Below are 20,206 nucleotides of genomic sequence, written 5' to 3'. Positions count from 1 at the left end.
CAAAACATATGTAGACAAATACCTTTTTGTTGTACACACATAGCCTAAAACAAAGCAAAACAAGATGTAGGCAGCAATCGTTTTCTTTCTCTTGAGAGCTAAGTTTCATACTTACGTGATATTCAATCTGTATGCCGAAAATAATAAATCAAAATTTTATTCTTGGATACTGCAAAATTAAAGAATCAATATTGAAAAAGCAGCTCAATCTTCAGAATAAGTCTTGATAAACAAATTTTTCCACATAAAGCAGCTTGTTTCCACCAAAAGCATGTTGAAATTGAATAGAATTGTTAGCAGCATTTCGTATGATTTCTATCCTTCAAGGTCATTCAATAAAAAAACACTTTTCCATTGCATAACAAATAACAACAATAACATTGAAGGTATTGTACCCATTTGAGCCCCTTGGAATATAAATAATTTCCTAACTAATTTTAAACAACATATTATAGATCATCTCCATGACTTGTTGAGTTGTTTGACTTGAGATAACCTCCTCGTAACAAGAGCAGCAATAAACAATCCAATTAACACTGCACCGATAAACATGTGATCAAAATCTTCTTTCAGGACATCAAACATTTTTGATGGTTGTGTTCTCTGTGGAGAATAGTACATGTGATATTATTACTAACATGTGTGCATATTGAAGCCTACAATATATAAATGTATGTGTAATTATCAATTGTATAAATGTAAGTGAATTTAGCCTATAAGAACTCAGAAATAAGTGTCCCTGGCTCAGACAAAATTTATGGTTAAAAAATGATGTTCTATTCCTAATAATACACAGAAAATTATTTACACAGTGTTTCTCAACCTTTTAGTGTCTTCCACAATTTTTACTTTAATACGATAAACATATTTTTGTATATTACAAACTGGTCATGGATTCATAAAAAAACTGAGTACACAGACTTTTGGTTGAGAAACACTACAAAAAAAAGGTTTTACCCAGTGGTGGGATTTAATTTTTTGTCAGTCGGTTCTATCACAAAAGTCATATTTTTCAGCCGGTTCTGTTACAAAAAGTCAATTGACAGTAACCAGTAATGTTAACCGGTTCGCTCATCTTGTAATATTTCGTGACACGGTTCTATAGAACCGGTGCGAACCGACTGAATCCCACCACTGGTTTTACCACATTAAAGGACTAAATACAAAAAACCTTCAACAAAAAAACACGATAACCAGCATCATCAAAATTTGAATTAGAAAAACACAGATTACCGTGAAAAAAAGGTCAAGGCCAGTTGTGAAAACGAGACTGGTTGATTCCAATGCAGAAGGTGCACAATAAATTCCATCAATTTGTTCCAGTGTTAGATTGTAAGACAAAAATAATTCCGGTGGAACTGGAACTTCTGGGGAATATGGCATTATTCCTTCTTCTCTGCAAAAATAATGACAAGGTTGAGTTGAGTTTATTTCGCCAGGCAAAATGGTAGTAGCACAATTGCGCTAAAATATTCACCACGAAGGAAATAGCTGCGCAACGTTTAGACGTTAAAACACGTGACAAAGTTGAGGGCACACTTGGTGGATAGATGGCAGGCGCACAGTTTCTTTGGGAAACTAAGTTAGCATGTTGGATACAATTTGGGTTAGATTTTAGTATTTCCATAAACTAGAAATAGTTGGACAGTAATAAAAAAAGTGCAAAAAAGTATGAAAAAATTCTTGATAAATAAATGCATTGTAGTTATTTATATAATATTCTAAACTTGCTATGTTGTTGTATTGTTGCTAAGGGACTTTAAAAAAACCATGCAATATTCATATACCTATGTTTTTCATTAGGGTGCAATGATCTTCTTGGGTCAAAAAGTTTTCGAGGAATTCCAAACAAAGAACCTTTTTTCAAACCAAACAAAATTTGTCGAGAAGTAATTCCTTTCTCTGTTTTTGAAACTCCAATACTAGAAATACCTGAAAAGTTTCCAAAATACTGCAATAATAACCCATATTTGACCAGTAATTTTCTCATTGGTCATGTAACAGATGTAGATTGTTGTTAAATAGTTTACACCAATAACATTTTGTACAAAAGATTTGAACAAAAAAATCTAACAAACAATTTTTAAACATCCGCACTATAACAAAAGATAAGAAAACAACTGACTAATAAGTAAATAATTTTTATCAACTGTTGAACAAAACTTTTGTTCAGAACAATTCTCGTTGTTGTAAATTTTGTAAAAATTAAACCGTATTCTACTGACCATATGGAAAAATATAGGCCTGTTGCAGAATAGTGGGTGGATTGGGTCGCACATGAAATGATGAAAAACTTGTGCTGTTAAATTGGGTTTTGCCTTCATACATTTCTAGTGCCTGCAACAAAAAGCAATCAACTCTTAAAGTATTTATTTGGTGTTAGTTTTCAATGATCCATTAGACTTAAAGTTATCAATAGTGCTACAACAAAAACAGAAAGCTATAGGGTAGAAAAGTTCAAAACATTGCAAAAAAAGTAAACAAAGTGTGTAAAAACTAGAGGTGTACCGAATATTCGGTTTGCCGAATTTATTCGGCCGAATCGGCCACTTTTGCAAAGATTCAGTTTCGGCCGAATAATTTGTTGCGATTCGCTTACAAACACCCATTTAAAGCGTTAAACGTTTCCTTTCTGCTTAGAACCAACGAAAATCGTGTCAATCTTTATATTTTTTAACACATTGACGCTTTTCCTACTGCGGACAAAAAATCAGTAATTCATTATCGGGTTCGGCAATCATGCTTGAGGCAATGTTAAACCCCACAGAACTAAAATAAGGACGAGACACAACCATTCTGCACTACTGCCTGGTAGATAAACTTCTGTTTTCATGTCAAACGCCTGGGATACGACTTTGCGTGACACCATGAATAATTCGGTTGATTCGGCCGAATTTATTCGGCAAAAACGCCGAATATTCGGTTTGAATTTACATGAATTTACATAGAATATATATATTTCGCCAACTGGCATCTTCAGTTCCTAAAAACCCACAGGATAAAACATAATAAAAGATGTATATGTAAAAAAGTAACACTAAAAAATGTTGCTCGCAACATGTTAGTTCTACAAGATGGAAAAAAATGTGCATCAGCATTTTAAGTGGTTGTGTAACCCTATTCAGAAACAAAACACTGCAGGGCTTCCCAAACTTTTTTAAACGCGACCCCTTTTAATCTAAAATTTTCCGCGACCCTTCACGGATAATATGATACGTTTGTTGTATTTATTGAAACGCCTAATTCGAGCGAAAACTAAAAACAACTACCGGTACTCGATATCTACTACTTTACACGTTTAAACTTTTACGTGCTTCAGCCTTTAGTTTCTGTCAAATTGTTTTGCAAATATGCACTTGTCACAATTTCTTCGTGTGGTTTGGACGTTTGCTGTGCGTCGAGAACTTACCACGTACGTAAAGGAGGATTTGCCGAATCGGCAACTTTAACAACGGGTTAGGTTTTAAGTAATTTGTTAGGGCGGAAAATAGAAGTAAAACCAATTCATTTTTTAAATCATGTATTGTTGACGCCTAAACTGAGGTCACCTTGGACCAAGTTTAGGCCGTTGCAGTGCTTTGCAAACGGATATTAAACACTGCTTAGAAATCGTAAATTTATTACCTATTTTATTTTTTATTAGAGAAAGTTATTGCGCCAAACAATACGTTAGTCTATAACCCTATATGTCATGTTTATGTTGCATTAAAATACCTGTGTATTTCAAAACAATCGCAATTGTTGCGTTTCAACTGACGTCTGTTCGATCAATGGCGTCACTACAATTAAACTCGTTTGCGCTTAGCCCAGGGATGGCGAACCTTTTTAGTTGAATGGGTCATACATGAGATCATAATTCAAAAAGAAAACAAGGTGGGTCACATTTTTTATAATATGTGAATGTCAATGAGAAGCTTAAGCATCTTGTCTGCAAGCCTTGCAATCCTAGATAGTTTTCAGCTTAATACAAGCAGCAGTCATATCTGAGCTAAGACGATTCCTGGCACTTGATTTTACCAAATTCATGTGTAAAAACAAGGATTCGCATGAATATGTTGAACCGAACAGCGTTAACAAAGTTACAACAAATCGTTTCAAGTTGTTGTATTGCTGTATTTTAAGACAATAGGCAATCTGGCAAGGGGCTTAAATTTAACTGTTGCGTTGCTTTTTAATCTTGAAAGTCTGGTAACCCTATCTATAGCAATCAGTCTAAATTGTAAAAAAAACGACAAGTGGGTCAACTAAAATTCACGTGGCGGGTCACTTCGTGACCTACGGGTCAGTGGTTCGCCATCCCTGGCTTAGCCGGATACGTTTTAAAACCTATACGTAGCTTGAACAAAGATGCTGTTGTGACGTTATACAAAGGCCCCCCCGACATAATTTTTGGTAAATCTCTCTGCGACCCCTCAAGTTTGTTAAGCGACCCCTACCGGGATCGCGACCCCCAGTTTGGGAAGCCCTGAACTAGAGTATGGTGCAATACACTAGGTTTTTTTCAATAACAGACTTACTGAAACTTCAATTCTTCTCAACTTAGCATTTCTGTAAGAATAGAGAAGCCAGTTTTCTGAATGAACAAGATGAACTGGACCTTGGGACCTTTTGTGAACAATTGAATGGATCATCTACAAACAAAACAGAATTAAATTAAACAGAAATGATTTTTGCAATATGGACTGCAACGTGCAATGGAAAAATTGTTATGCAATGTTAAAGTATTCACCAGATAATTTGATTTCATTACACAAAAACCAACATTGCAAGCTGGTGCTACGGCTAACTCAGTGGTTCCCAAACTATGCGCCGCAGCACACTGGTGCGCCGCCAGATGTCATTAGGTGTGCCGCAAAAAATATTGAAATTAAAATCAATCAAGTAGAGTAGTAGTACCAGGTGCTTAGACCACTAGACCAACATGCTCCACGTCTCTGAGATGTTTAACTAGGCTATTTAACTATGAAAGTGACCTGTATAGCGGCTTTATGACCTCATAGTTAGTGCCTTTATCAGCTAAAAAATTATTGAAATGTTCGAAGTGCGCCAAATAATTTTTGTTTTTTCTAAAATGCGCCTTAAAAGAAAAAAGTTTGGGAACCACTGGGCTAACCGATAAGAGAGTGGAACTTTATAACAGTGCAATCAACTTTGTTATCATATCCCAAACAAAAAGTTATTGATAAAAAGTCTAGCTGGTTTTCCACCACATTCGAATGATTTGTGTTTCAACCTATGCTACCAACTATATGTTGGTGCTAGTACAATGTGTATGGTGCCCAACATTAAGAAAGTATTTGAAACATATTAAACATACTAAGTTCAAGCTGGTAAGGTTCTCCAAAGCCAATACAGTATTGTCAAACTGCTTAGAGTAAAAACTTGACAGTTCAAAGTCCCAGATTGATTGACAACTTACTTGTCCGGTAACAGCATCAATGAGGAACAACATCAGCGAGCATCGATCTACGTTTTGCTCCAATGATTCACTTAACACAGCTACCACATTGGGATTGAGATACTTGAACAAAACACTTCTATCTGCTAGAGGTCTTCCTAGAGAGTCAATCTAAAATATTGTAATATTTATAAGATTGTATGTCTTCACAATCTGTTAAATAGTAGAAAAAGAGAGAAAATTTACGTGAGTGCTTCTCCTAGTAAGCACCAGTGCCCTCTAAAGGACATTTGTGAATAGTAAGGCAGTTACGGCACAATGCGGCAACAAAGCAAATTGGCTTTTTTGTCCCTCCAGAAAAGGGGACCCTTAACTATTGGCCTAAAAAAATACAAATTATTGCAAGATTTTGTTTGGAGGTAATTTTTATATCACAGCAGTTCACATGGACAGTGCAGAAAATGAAAAAAACAAACAAATAATTTTACCTTTTCCCCCGATGGTTTGCCACCAAACTGAATAATTCTGTGGGTGTTTGGGACTGTGACCGACCATGTTGGTTTAGCCACATTTGATGATTTAATTGAAAAACTTCGAATGAGACCAGTTAGTGAATTAATGTCGTACAAGTATAAATTCAACTGCTTCAACACAGATTCAGTTTCAGCTGTTTTTGGGATAAGATGAACATTTAACTAAAATAAAAAACAAAGTGGTTTAATATGAAGCCTTGGACTTAAGAATACTTAAGACTAAAAAGGTAGCCAAGGCATTTTTTTTTATGTTAAATTTGAAAAAATGAATTCAAAATAAATATTATACAAAGTTTTTTTCAGTAACATTATTGAACATATACAGTAAACCTTGATTAATCCAAACCTATTTGGACCCCAAAATTTTTCAGGATTAGGTGAAGATCCGGATTAACCGATGTCGATTAGTTAAAGCCTTACCACATTACAAATCATTTGTACCTCAAGTTTTGTCTAAAGTATGCGAAGATCCGGATTAACGGAGGTTTACTGTATATAAGAACTAAATGCAGTATAGTATTATTTGACATATTAGAGTAGGTTTAGGCATAAGCAAGTCACATGCATAAGCTTAACACCAAAATATAAATAAAACCTTACATCTGTGTCTAACAGAAGCAGAGGTCGGAGATGACTTGAATCTGGATTTGGAAGTAGAGTAGCCTGCATGATAGCACTCTTTATGCCTCCAAGTACATCTGGTAAGATCACTTTATTTAGAGGAAATTTAAACACAAAAACTTTTGAGGATATAAATTTCACATAAAAAATCTGCCAGACTATTCAAACTGGGTATTCAGGTCATGGCGTTGACTTTATTGTCCCCAATGGCAGAAAAAGTGGAAAAACACGCAATCAAAGAAAAATTGGTCACACTCTCATGAACTTTTTGAGATGTTTGGTAAACTTATTGCATTTAACATTTAACTAAGTCCCCTTAACCTAAATTAGAAAAATGCAATTTCCAGACATTTTCCAGACATTAACATAACAGTAATAAAAAAATGCTTATTGAGGTATGTTCTTTAATTTTTTCAGAGTTTTTTCTTAGCATGGAACAAAAATACTAAAAAAAACAGTTTGAACTTAAAGATTAAAAAAGAAACACATCACCCACAAACTCCACACATGCAAAGACTGGAATTGTTACTGGTAAACTTATTTCTCACCTGTTTTGTCTTCCACTTCACCAGTGATTGGGTTGAGCTCCAGCAATACGGGGTTAAGCTGCTGTTGGGGGTCGAGACCCAGTATGAGAGCCTGAGGGGGGTGAGGAAAATGGGCAGTGGTTCGTTGTACGTATAAATGTATGTCGCGATCAGTCAGAAGACTTGAGTAATACCTGGATGAAAATGACATTTAAAAAACTAATCTATTACCAAATAATACAAGTGTAACTTTTTATTAGACCAACTATGCAACGTTAACATAAGATGATATGATTCACCAAAACCTTTCTGGCCCTAATTATCACTTCACACATGATAGAATCGCAAAAAAACTAAGATCAGTTTTCACCCAGTAGTGATAATTAGGGCCAGAAAGGAATTATTTTTTGAATTATTTTTTGCTGAATCAGCCAAAACAACTTAACAATTTTAATGCTTAGACCAAGTTAGTGTATTATATAGTAAAGAATATTTCACTTTATTGCATTGATTTTTTTCTACCTATAATACAAAGTTACCATACAAAAAAGTAATTAAAATTCCAATTGTTTAATCTCTTTAAACATATAAAAACAGTGATACAGTTTTTAACTTATGATAACAGAATATAGAAGAACACATACCACAACATATATATATATATATATACAGTAAACCGCAGCTAGTCCGGACCTGTTAGAACCCAAAATTTGTCCGGATTAGGTAAAGACCCAGATTAACCAATATTGATTAGTTCAAGCCATACCACATTACAAATCATTTGTACCTAAGTTTTCCCTGGATTAGGCGAAGATCCTGATTAATTGAGGCTTACTGTAAATGTAAATATTTATACCGTACCTCCAAACCACTTCTCCATTCAAACTATCGATGCCAAACAAGCTTCCAGCTTTTGTGACGACAACAATCATCTTATGAAGTGAAAATGGATCCCTGGTTAATCCTTCAACCTGCAGAAACAGTGTATTTTGAGAACAAAATGTCCAAGGCAGCTGCAGAAACATGTTATTTTGAGGGAAGGGCCGAGCCAGAACCTGAGTACTTGGTACCGAGCATCGCTGTTTTTGATGCTCGGCAAAGCAGTTGCACATACTTACCCCAGCATTAAATTTGCACATTCATGCCATGCTAACATACGAAACTGGTGTATGAAAGGGTATCCAAGAACATAAATTACTGTTTTTTCTTTCAATATTTTAGATTGTGGAAAAAAGGGTACTTATAGGGCCTGTACAATTTATTATATTGCTGGTGATGTAAGGGACCTTGAAAAGCTACAAAACTAGCATGGAATTGGGAATGTTTGTAGCGCCACAATGCACCAAGCGTGCACGGCTGAGAACTGAGCATTATCGTGAGATGCTCAGTACTCGACCAAACAGAACATTTGCAGTTTTGGCCCTATTATTATTTAACCATTTATAACTCAAATGTTTTTATAAAACTGTTGTCATTATCAGTAACATAATGCAAGACAAACCAGTTAAAGTCTTTCTCTTTTGTATGGCAAAAAAGCCAGCATTTTTCAAGTAATATGCTACATGTAAAAATTGATATTTTCTAACGTTAAAGCTAATCGCATGTACCTGAATAAGTGGATCTCTTGTTTTGTGTTTAAACAACGTCCCCTCGTCAAGTTCTTTGGCCATTTGCTTGAAGAAAGAAACTACCTGAGATGCTTGGGCCTTCACCCTCTGCGGAAAAGTACAAAATAAGTTATTGCATTTCACAAAAATAAAAAATTTAAATCTGTGAAAAGTCCAATGAGCAAAAATCTCAAAAAACACAAGCAGTTATATCTGAAGGATACTGAAAAATGAAAAATAAATTGTTCAGTAAGGTGTACTTTGATGTATAAATCGGGCAATAGGCATTAGAAGCTATGCAATAGAAAACTTAAAAGTTGACATAACTGTCTGGAAATACATTGTGGTTTAATGTTTCTAGGCAAAACATTTGTCATTAACTTCAACATGAAGTGAACCAATGCAACCTTAGCAAACATGTCAGGAACCGATGTCCTCTCTGCCTCCTCGAACTCCGCTTCGATTCCTGCATCTCCATCCGACAGGGGAAGATCCAACATGTTTGCAGATGAAATCGAGGCGAGGGACTCATCCCGTTGCCATGCCAACCGATTTGGATGAGCAACAAGCAAAACTGTGTCCGCAGTGGTGGTTAGCAATGCTCTGAAAAGTAAAAAAGATTTTTGTTGGTTTGATTCTTACTGGGTTAAAGAGTCCCATTATACTTTGCGTAAGTCAGCTTGGTTACTTTTCAAACCATCTAGTCCAGTGGTTCTCAATCTGGGTTGCGATCGATCCCCAGGGGTTCGATAATGCTAATGATATATTTGACAGAAAAAAGAACACTGTGTGCATCCTTCGTGAGCGGCAAAGCATATTTTCAAAAGCACCAAATGAGTTAAAAAACAAGGATGTAACTTGTTGTGGTTCGACCAAAGGCTGAAGAATATCATAGAGGTTCAGCCATAACAAAAAGGGTAAGAATCACTGATCTAGTTCTGTTGTTTTAAACCAGGGGTGTACAACCAACAGGCATACAACCTTATGCAGCCTAGGAGACATTTTTCACAGCCTCAAACATGTTTTTGTAAATTTTGTACTGACAGCTGCTAAATGATGTGTTTGGGAAAATTTATTCCATATTTAAATTCAAAAACTGATCTCAAAAAGATTTTTTGTCCTTACAGAAACATGATTTTTATGTTAGGCCAGTTACATGTACAAGTCTACACATACAGACAGCATTAGTGACTATTGAAGGAGTGGCGGTGCAATATGTGCACCCCTGGTTTAGAGCAATAAAGATGTCATAATCACTAAAAATAAAAACACCAGTCAATGTGTTTGACAAACTTTAATTATGCATAATTGCACCTGAATCCAATAGGTGTTGTCCTCTTGAGGAACATGTTGATGTGAATAGAAGAAATTTCACCCGTGTTTGCAGGAAGTTGGTAACGAATCGTCAAACTGTCGTCAGTCAAACCTGGAGTAAATTTATTTCTATAAGCTAAAGAATGACAAAACTTACAATGTTTATGACTATTTACACATTTAATGGCAAAATGGTAATGGCTTCATGTGCCAATGTATTAGTTTTATACACATACATATATGTAACGATTTGGCGAGATATTATTAAAAATGACTTGGCCTACATGTATACCAGGGACTGCTGACCTTTAAAATGAAAAGATTCAAACTCACAAAAACAAAATAACATGGGATTTGCTAAATCAGGCTGAACCAGTGTTTTCTAACCAAGTCTGCATAGTTTAAAACTTCCATCAAATGTTTGTTACAAGTACACAACTCCGCCATAATCACAGTTAAACATAAAGGCTGAGAAAATCTTGCCTTATACAGACGAATCCGGTTAATCGCATACCGGTTAATCGCATAATCCGTTTAATTGCATCACAATTAAAAATCCCAAACCGTCGCCCATCGTTTGTTAAGAAAATCGTCCGGTTAATCGCATACCGGTTTATCGCATAAACCGGATATTCGCATCGATTTTCTACGAAATATGCGATTAACTGGATTGATGATCTCTATGTGAAAGTCGAACAGCCCGAGTATTTGGAATAAAAAACGACGATATGATAGTAAAATCCTCCGGAGGTAATGTACGCGAAAAAGACGTAGATGCATTTTTGCATTCCACACCAAATAACGCGTCTAACGTTGAAAATGACACGTCTCGACCATAAAATATTTTGGAAAAGTTATTAGAAGATTAAATCGGCGTTCAGTGTACCGCTGTGCGATAACAAGGAGTCGTTATCGCACAGCCGTGCACATTGATTCTTTTTTATTGGCTTATCTAATCGCCAATAGTTTAAATCAAGCGTTTAAATAAAGAGTTCAACGTGTTAAAATTCCGAAACTGGTGTTCCGGCAAAGACGCTGATTGTAATTTCTTGCTAAGTGCGAACTGCACCAAATTCGAAGTGTTAAACTGTATTGAAATTTAAACAAGGTTAAATGTAAAACAAATGTTTAAAAATGTTTTCTGTTATATTGTTCATGACCCGCCAAACACGTAATGGTTGTAAAAAATGTTAGATCGCAAGTAATCACACTATGTTGTTTAGATTCACGTAGTTGGTAACGTGTCAATGATTGCCATATTTTGTCTTCTGTTCGTGACCTTGCGCAACTTATCAGGTAAAACACCGATTAAGAGAGGCATTTATTCCTGTAGTATTTGTTGCTGCTTTAAATTTTTGAAGCAGCGATCACACGTTGATCACGTGACAGTCACGCTAATCTTGCAGCTGCAGTTTTGCTGAGTAAGCTAGAAAGTATCGCCACAATCTGAGTCGTTAAAGTTTTGCTAAAATCAAATATTCTTTTTGTCAATTGAATAATGGGTTATAATAGAAACTGATGCAGCTCGCCTTAGTGCCCTTGCGCTGTAGAATGTGCCAAAGTTTTTTAGAGTGTGTGTGTGCGTTTCTACTGTTTCTTTAACACACTTAAGCGATTGCACCACAGCCACGACAGTTAGGAAGCATGACGTCATGTATTGCGCTGAGAGCAGCAATTTTTTCAATTCTCGGCAACAAAAAAGAGAAAATACTGCTCCGTTGCCATAGTTGAGCGTCACGGCAACTTTGTTTCAGCTGGGGAAGTGAAAATGAGCACTTTTGTTAACGGCGTGTACTGTTTACATAGCGACCGGATTATCGCATAATCCGGTTAATCGCATCAAATACCCTTGGCAAATCGATGATGCGATTAACCGGATTCGTCTGTATAACCAACCAATGCTTATTCTTAAAAAGAATACAATCCTACATTTTAAAATCCTTTTGTGGGTAAAAGCAGTGATTAGGGATGTTCAAAGTGGAATAACTGGATATTCCAGAATAATTGTTTCTAAACTGTAATATTTTGAAGGATTGTCAGCTCAAATTTTCAGTTTGTAGGATGAAAATAATTTTGTATTTTATCACCATACCAGTTTTCACACTCATAGCTGTAATAGTGACATCTTGATTGTCGATCGATGTGAAGAAACTGTATTCTTCTGAACCAAGTTGCTTAGTGACGACTTCCCTCAATGACTTCAGCTCTTTTTTCCAGCCAATCTAAATCAAAAAATCCCAATGCTATTAATATTACCAGAGTGCTTTGTACGGTTTTGCTGAACTAACACATAACATCACATGTAAACAACAATCATTTGTTAAGCAAACTTTAGTAAAAAAACAAACAATTTGTATAAATTGTAAACATAGACTAATGTAAATGACAACACAAATTGTTAAAGACATTATAAACACTGCTTGATGAGTTTTCATATTTTTACTTACAACATTGAATTGTCATTCTATCAACAAGTGTTCTTAAACATGCTTTCAAAACTGCCCCTTAAACAGCTAGTTTACTTTAAAACACCCCTCTTAACAGAAAATAGCCATTATGGCTGAAGTTTATACACCGATACTACTTTGCTTAGTTTGGATTTATGCATAAATGACCAAATTTGCCTAAGTAAGGTATTCTGTTCTAATAGGACAGATCTATTCCAGTAACCCCCAATTGTCTATTTATTCTCCATCGCCCCCCAATTTTGTTATTGCAAGTGACCTGCATTAAACACGGCATTAAACAATGTAACACAGCAAGTATTTTGTTTAGCATCGCACCAGTTGAACGACAAATTTGTGTTATATATAACATGGTTTTAAGCATTGTGTGCAGGAAGACTAAGAAATTTCTGGAGGCTGTGCCATTAAGTGAATTTGTGCTAATAAGACGAATAAAACTTAAAAGCAACAATTTAAATCAAAACATCTGGATTTCTAACCTTCACATCTCCATCATCAACTTTTATGTGAGAAACTTTTCCTTGACCATGAAGTAACAGAACATTCGGTCCATGAGTTGTCACATCTTTGCTGCAGAATACAGGATAGAACAAATAAGCATTTATTTACCACTACAGATAAATAACATTACACCAGGCCTTTGATACTAAATCAAACTGGCCTTTCACATAAGGTATAAAACCATTAGGCCTGGCAGCCTCAATATTCATATATACTTGTTTGCAATAATGCTAGTGATGGGACGGGTACCCGGTACTCGGTATCGAACGATTTCAGTGGTATCGATACTCGTACTCGGTATCAAAATATTTTGTCCCAGTTTTCGATACCAACATGCGAGTACCGAAGGTCGGTTTACAACATAAAAATACAGGCAACTTTATGCCAAATTTGCTTTGGACAACACAAAATCGGGAAAAAGTTTCGCCCGGTTACGTATCTTTTTTTCGCTATCGTGTGGAGATTACATTTTTGCGCATGTGCGTGTGTGCACCTGTAGCCCGACTATGGTAGATAAATTAGCCAGTGATTTATAACTAAGTACAACAATGTACTTAAGTACTCGGTAATCGTACTCGGTATCGAAGGTATATACATGTGGTACTCGTACTCGGTATCGGTACTCGCTTCAAAACCTGGTATCGTCCCATCACTAAATAATGCTTTCAGGTCTAAGCCAATTTTAAGAATTTAAGTACATTTTTAATGATAGTTCACATTATTAGAATGACAACTCAATTTTGCCCACTTTTTCTTGCAGTAAACTGAATGTTTTCTTGTCTAATGACAGACTATATTTTGCCATACATATGCAATAAATGGAATTTGTGTTTAACTGGATTATTATAAACTGCATTGGTTGTATTTGTGTTGCCAAATTTTCACATTTTCTCGACTACTTACTTTTAAATCTATTGAAATTGTGTTAGAAAAACAGACCCATGGGTTTCCAGCAAACATTTAAACTAAAACAGGGGGAAAGTTGATTTAAAAAGTATTAGTTTATCTGTGTAATGCTTACCAGGCAAGTATTTGCTTCCATATGCCCAAGTTGATCAATATGGTATAAAAACGTAATCAAAAACTTTTTGTTTCCTTACTTGCTGACAGAGACAATAGATGCAACTGATTCGATATCAAACAACTCAAGTCTAACAGAATTCAGAACTTTTCCGCTCGTGAAGTCGACAAGATACAACATCTCAGATTCAGGTTCATTGCAACTGTACAAAAGCTGGTTTCCCTCAAGAACAGCAACCTAATAAGGTATATTATGTGTTTAAGCAGTAAATAGGCGAAATAATGGACATGTCCAATGTGGTTGGACATCACATTAAAATACTTGTGCTATGCTAAGCTTAAAGTAAAGGAGGTATAATGTCATGCCAGATTTTGACTTACTGTAACATTTTTTTTCAATAGTTACTTTGCCATATTGGTAGTTCTAAAAATTGCTCAAAATTTGGTAATGCCCAGTATTTCTCTTTGAAAGCTGATAATTGTGCACATGGTTACACAGTAAAAACAAACACAGCGGCTCAGGCATATTAAAAACAAACAATTTTTAATGTATATGAGTGATGAATTCGGATAAAACTTACAGTATCAAGTGTGGCAAGCCAATCATTTTGAACATTGGCTTGAGAGATAATCTCCAGTTGTTTCGCATCATACACAGTCACCGAAATTCCTCTCCTCAACTCCAGTTGAAAATGGAGAATTTGACTGCTTTGTGAATCAATCAACAGCTAAAGCAATCAACATTTTCTTAATCATTAAGCTATAGCCATAGGTTGCCATCTTAAAAGTGGAAAATTTACTAACATGATACTTCACAGCAGACCCACACTTAGCTAATTTTCGATAAGTGGCACAAAGAGCAATTTACCCATTTAAAATGATATATCTCCAAAAATGCTCACGGTTAGGGCTATTGCTAAATAAATAATTCAGCTCTTTGCGCCACCTACCAAAAATTAGCTAAATGTGTGTCTGCCCTGAGGTATGGTGATAGTTGCTTCACCCTTAGAAATGCTGAGAATTACTTTAGGAAGTACAGACTTAGTCGCTGTGCTTAAAAATGGTCTCAAAAAATCTGAAAAATCCATGGCCAAAAACTAATTTCCCAATATTCTACCCACAACCAAGCCCTTAATATGTACAAAAGAGCTACATTCTAATGAACATAAATTCATAACTGGGATCAGCCCTGAAGCGTCGATGCAGACCAGCGATCACGGCACACTCATATGTAAATCACAGTACGCCAGGCCCACCAAAGGCGTCATACCGATTTCAAAAGACTGTCGTGGGTTCGAATCCCACCGCAGGCTAGATTTTTCTAGCCTACGCCTTGCCATATGATGGTGAGTGCTTGGCGTACTGTGATGACATTCTAGTGAAGCATGAAAATGAAGTCTAGTTTGCACAAAAAATGTATATTTCTTACTCCATGCAAGTAAATATGATTCATCAAACCTTGTTGTACTCTGCACCGCTAATATCTTGATCAAATGCAACTGATTTCACTTTGGGATGATGTTTAGACAGAGAAGCAGTTATGATTTCTGTGTTTGTCAAAACAACTAAAAGATTTCCTTCCGTGTAACTTTGTTCCAAGACTGCCACCTGGTGGACCAAAAATTCCTCCCTAGAAAAATTGTTTTTTGTTTAAACAATGGAAAAAACAAACAATTACAATCAAAACCGTTCAACATGATAAATTTGACTTTTTTATTTTTATTCAATTGGTAACAATGACTGGATTTTTATTAAATATTTGATAGACTCAAGTTATCAGAAGACTTTGCTCAGGGTGTGAAGAACTTTACTAATAAAGTAGTTAGATTTTGCAAAGCATTAAATATGGCACCAAAATTATCATGATTAACAACATATAAAAATAAGCATTCAGTCAATATTAGAAATAGTGAAATTCAATAATAGAAATGCAATATTTAGTGTTAAAAACCATTAAACCGTATGAAAGTACATACTCAGTTTTGGAAGCTGCTAGATTTACATCCCACTTTGTAACGCCGCTTGAAGCTTCAAAAACACGAGCGACGCCAGCCTCAGTGACGGACACAATTCCATCTCGAACATGATTTAGTGACTTTATCTGCAAGTAAAATTGGCAGAGATAATACAACTAACATAAGGGTTGCATGAACTCAGGTGAGTTTAAAATGGTTTTCATTCCAGTGGCAAAGTCATGAGAGACAAAATTGTAAATAGTAGTGTTACCGAATTATTTCGGCAGGCCTGAAAAATCGATCTTATGCACCAAGCCTGCTTACTTAATTCGTAACCGGTCCAGAACCCTGCAATAACGGCTCACCACTAAAGCCAATTATACTCCCTCACACTGGTTTAGCTTATGGGCGCGACTTATATTTAAAACAAGGTAAAAACAAAGTTACACCGGGCACTTGGCAACCCACCACCAACACCAATATCACCACGTTTCACGGCCCCCAGAGAAAAAGCCATCTCTTCGACTAGTGACGCCCTATTTAAAGCATGCGGAACAGGAAGGCACATTCCGGCGCAATCAACGCTTTCACAACTAATCACTCCTAAGGGGAAGCAGCGAGGGTGCCATAACACAAAAACGTAATTAAGGTGACACAACGAAAAAGAACGAAAACAATAAGTGACGGTGACAAAAAATAACAAGCAAATAAAATTTCGCTACAGTAGCTAAAAGAAAATGAAACAACCAGTAATTTCTGCATTAATGATTAGTGATGGGACGAGTACCCGGTATCGATCGATTTCGGTGGTATCAATACTCGTACTCGGTATCGAAATATTTTGTCTCAGTTTTCGATACCAACGTGCGAGTACCGAAGGCCGATTTACACTATAAGAACACTGAAAACTTTGTGCCAATATATGCTTCAGGCAGTACAAATTTGGGAAAAAGTTCCGCCAGGTTACGTATTTTTTTTCTGCATGTGTGTGTGCACGCCTGTACGCCGGCCATGGCAGATAAATTAGCAGGTGATATACAACTAAGTACAACACTGTACTTAAGTACTCAGTAATCGTACTCGGTATCGAAGGTATATACATGTGGTACTCGTACTCGGTACTCGCTTCAAAACCTGGTATCGTCCCATCACTATTAATGATAACCTCGGCAAAAGTTTGTGCCCCCGGCAAAAGACTTGCACTTTTAGGCATGGAGTCAGCATTTAAGTCATTTTTATTTTGTAAAGTTGGAAACAGAATGAAATTAATTAAAAAAACATCAATAAATTTGGCAAAGGGCAACATAAATGTTTTGTTTTGAGTCGAAGTCAGTTCACTTCTGAGTGTTGGAAAATGTATTCGGAGTTAAATCTTTTTTTAACTGACTTCACAACTTTCATGATAACAACACAGTAGAGAACATTCGCAATCGTTGCAAACCTTTCTCTGTTGATTTTTTTTACCAAAAACTACACAATTTTTTTTTAAAATTGTTTTGCTGATAGTGAAATAGAAAAGTCCTACAAAAGAGTATGCTACATATGTCTGTTTGCAACAAATATAAACAATTCTGGTTTGCATAAACTGGCGAAATAAAACTATTACGGACTCTTACTTTTCCATCATTGAAAGCTAGTGTTCGTCTCCAATTAATGTTTCCATTTTTAGCACTGATACTCGCTACAACGTTTTTGTCAGTAGCCACAAATACATTTTTACTGATGGACACAGAACTGTCAAATGCAACCAATTCTACCTGTACAACAAAAAGTGCCGATTACAAAGATGACCATAAGAGATTATCACTGAATTAATAAAAATCAAGAAAGCTTAAACTTATATTTACATGAAGAATAAGACTATGAATTAAAGTATTTTTATCAACCTTTTGTGCATTACATTTTCAAATATGCAACATGCAAATTATTTAGTATAACTTATGCTAATTTCATTGGTGTAACGCTCACAAAAAGATGTCATAGAATAAGTCGGCAACTTTTTATACTGCGGTTTAATCCAATAACTACAATGCACTGTTTTTAAATCGCAAAATTCAAATGCAAAATTATTTTCACATACCTTTCCAATTAAATTCTTTGTCCAGTCATATTTTCCAATCTGGTCAACATATAAAGCGTTCGAAAGGACAAAAAATAATGCACTTACGACACAAACATATAAGTATCGGTTCATTGCTGATTTTTTTAGCATCATCACGCTTTCGCTTTGATTTTCCAAAACTGATATTACGCATGAGTGAACATTATGTTATGTCGCGTAACGCTGTGTATTTTTGCGCGACAAGCGACACCTTGTAAAGATTGAAAGTTGCAAGTTTTACATTCAAATAAAGAATTTTATTCAACCCTTACTCAATCCAAACCATAATAAATAATTTAAAGTGTTTTGATCTATGCACTTATGAGGGGCCAACGCGGTCTTAGTAAACACAAACAACTTCGTACACTTTGAGTTACCAGGGGCAGGGGGACCAAAAGACCGTTACAGCAAACAGTAATAAACCGTTAGTGGACAAACATTATTTAGGATGTTAGGTTAGCCCAGATGCCAAAGGGCTCATTCGAATCCAACGGTTCGTTGCTAGTAAACAACGGCCAAACAATTCACTTGGTGGAAATTCCATAAAGTCAGCACAATTTAAGAAAACTCAACATTAATACGTTACAAAACAGTTTCGATTTTTCAGACTTTGTGCAATGAAACCGTCAAGCAATCTTCCATTAAAAGTCAACAGGAAGGACATAAAGTTCATTTAAGTTGACTGAAAGCAATTGGTTCCCCCTATATTCTTCACCTTTGCTACCCATTGTTTTTTGTTACCAGCGACGCAGTCCTATGTGCGGTCAAAAGCCCAAAGTAGGAAAATGATTTAAATGAAATTTGCAAGACAATTGTTGGCTTTGCATCCGTTGCGACAAACAGTGGCTATAAATGAGGCAAAAGCGCTTCTAACTTTGTTGGATTTATAGTCTTAAACTACACGATTTCGAAGACAAAAGTAGTTTACAATGAACGGTTTTGGAATTATTTTAGTGTTGGCGATTGGGATCTTCGCTTCAACAGATGCAGTAGCACCCGCACCGTAAGACAATGATAATAAAATAAACCAAAAAAAATGTTTTTATTGTACAAGCAAGGTTGCTAAAAGTGGCCTTATTTGTATTTTAATTCTTGTAAAACAGTACATTTAAACCCAATATTTGTTTATTTTTGTGATGATTTATTTCAGGACAAAAGCACCGGGATGGGCACCCTTCAAGCAGTCAGCAAAACAAGCTTACATCTTCGCCAAGAAAGCGGCAAAAACCGGTTTCGCCAAAATCAAGAAGTTGTTTGGGGACCTTGAACTGCAGAAAGACGCTCGCAGAATGCAGGTACAAATGAATTAATACGTCATAATATTCTTTGTGACGTCAGAAAGAGAAATATATGTGTAGACAATGGTTGTCAAACTTTTAAAGCATGCGGCGGTTTAAAGAACTAAAATTTCTTTTCGCGGCACACTGTTGTTCAATAAATGGTAATTTTCAACTTTATTGTGGTGGGTAAGGATGCTTTTTATTTCCAATAACTAAAATATGAGCTTTGAAACGTTGTCATGCACACCAGTATTCCGTCATGAAGTCCTAAAACACCCGTGACGTTCTGCACTTAAAAAAAGAAATATTTCGCGGCCCACTAGTGTGAGAATTACTGGTGTATACAGTGTGGCTGAGTTTGAAACTTCTCTATGTTCAGGAAAATGAAAGGCTGGCTAGTCTCCTCGACCAGCAAGAAATGCCAGATGTTTCCGATGCTGAAGAAATGCTGGGGCGAGGTAAATTGGGGGAAAGGTCAAAGTCACTAAAGCGGGATTAGATTTGTTTTACCTTGCTACACAAATTAGATGTTTGCTAAATTTTTTTACCTTGCTGCAAATTACCTTAATGCTTATGCATTTAGTAGTGTAAGTCCCTTGATTTAAAACATAATTTTGTGTAAGAAAAGATAAACAAAATGAAGACAAGCATATTTTGAAAATAGACCTATTTATTTCAATGTTTGTTGCATCATTTATGCCATTTGATAAAAAGTGTAACTGTTAATGTTTTTGCAGAGATTTTCAACCAGATTGTAGCCAATGAAATTTTGGAGGAGGAAAATAATTAAACAAGCTCCCAGTGAAGGAAACAATAAGAAATGGCGTTTGCGATAATCGTCAAATAAAATACACAGAATTATTTTTGTTGCCATTATTTAATTT

General features: G+C 35.8%; 1 protein-coding gene across 1 annotated transcript; it reads right to left on the bottom strand.

The window, feature by feature from the left end:
* Positions 1–141: 141 nt before the first annotated feature.
* On the bottom strand, positions 142–18,183 carry LOC145233146 (ER membrane protein complex subunit 1-like). Its single transcript, XM_080097815.1, has 21 exons — positions 18,022–18,183; positions 17,558–17,698; positions 15,963–16,087; positions 15,445–15,616; positions 14,568–14,714; positions 14,067–14,224; positions 12,945–13,035; positions 12,093–12,222; positions 10,001–10,112; positions 9,094–9,289; positions 8,687–8,794; positions 7,941–8,050; positions 7,101–7,273; positions 6,532–6,629; positions 5,887–6,093; positions 5,420–5,569; positions 4,518–4,631; positions 2,226–2,337; positions 1,788–1,932; positions 1,234–1,396; positions 142–603 (listed from the first exon to the last, which is right to left on the bottom strand). Exons 1-21 carry the CDS (start codon positions 18,154–18,156, stop codon positions 457–459), a joined length of 2,934 nt encoding a protein of 977 aa, XP_079953941.1. The 5' UTR covers positions 18,157–18,183; the 3' UTR covers positions 142–456.
* Between the last annotated feature and the right edge of the window lie 2,023 nt (positions 18,184–20,206).

Source organism: Phallusia mammillata, chromosome 6 (assembly GCF_965637545.1).
Source record: "Phallusia mammillata chromosome 6, kaPhaMamm4.hap1.1, whole genome shotgun sequence".
NCBI lineage: Eukaryota > Metazoa > Chordata > Ascidiacea > Phlebobranchia > Ascidiidae > Phallusia > Phallusia mammillata.
Note: the sequence above shows the minus strand (reverse complement) of the source record. Positions and strands in the feature narration are given on the sequence as shown.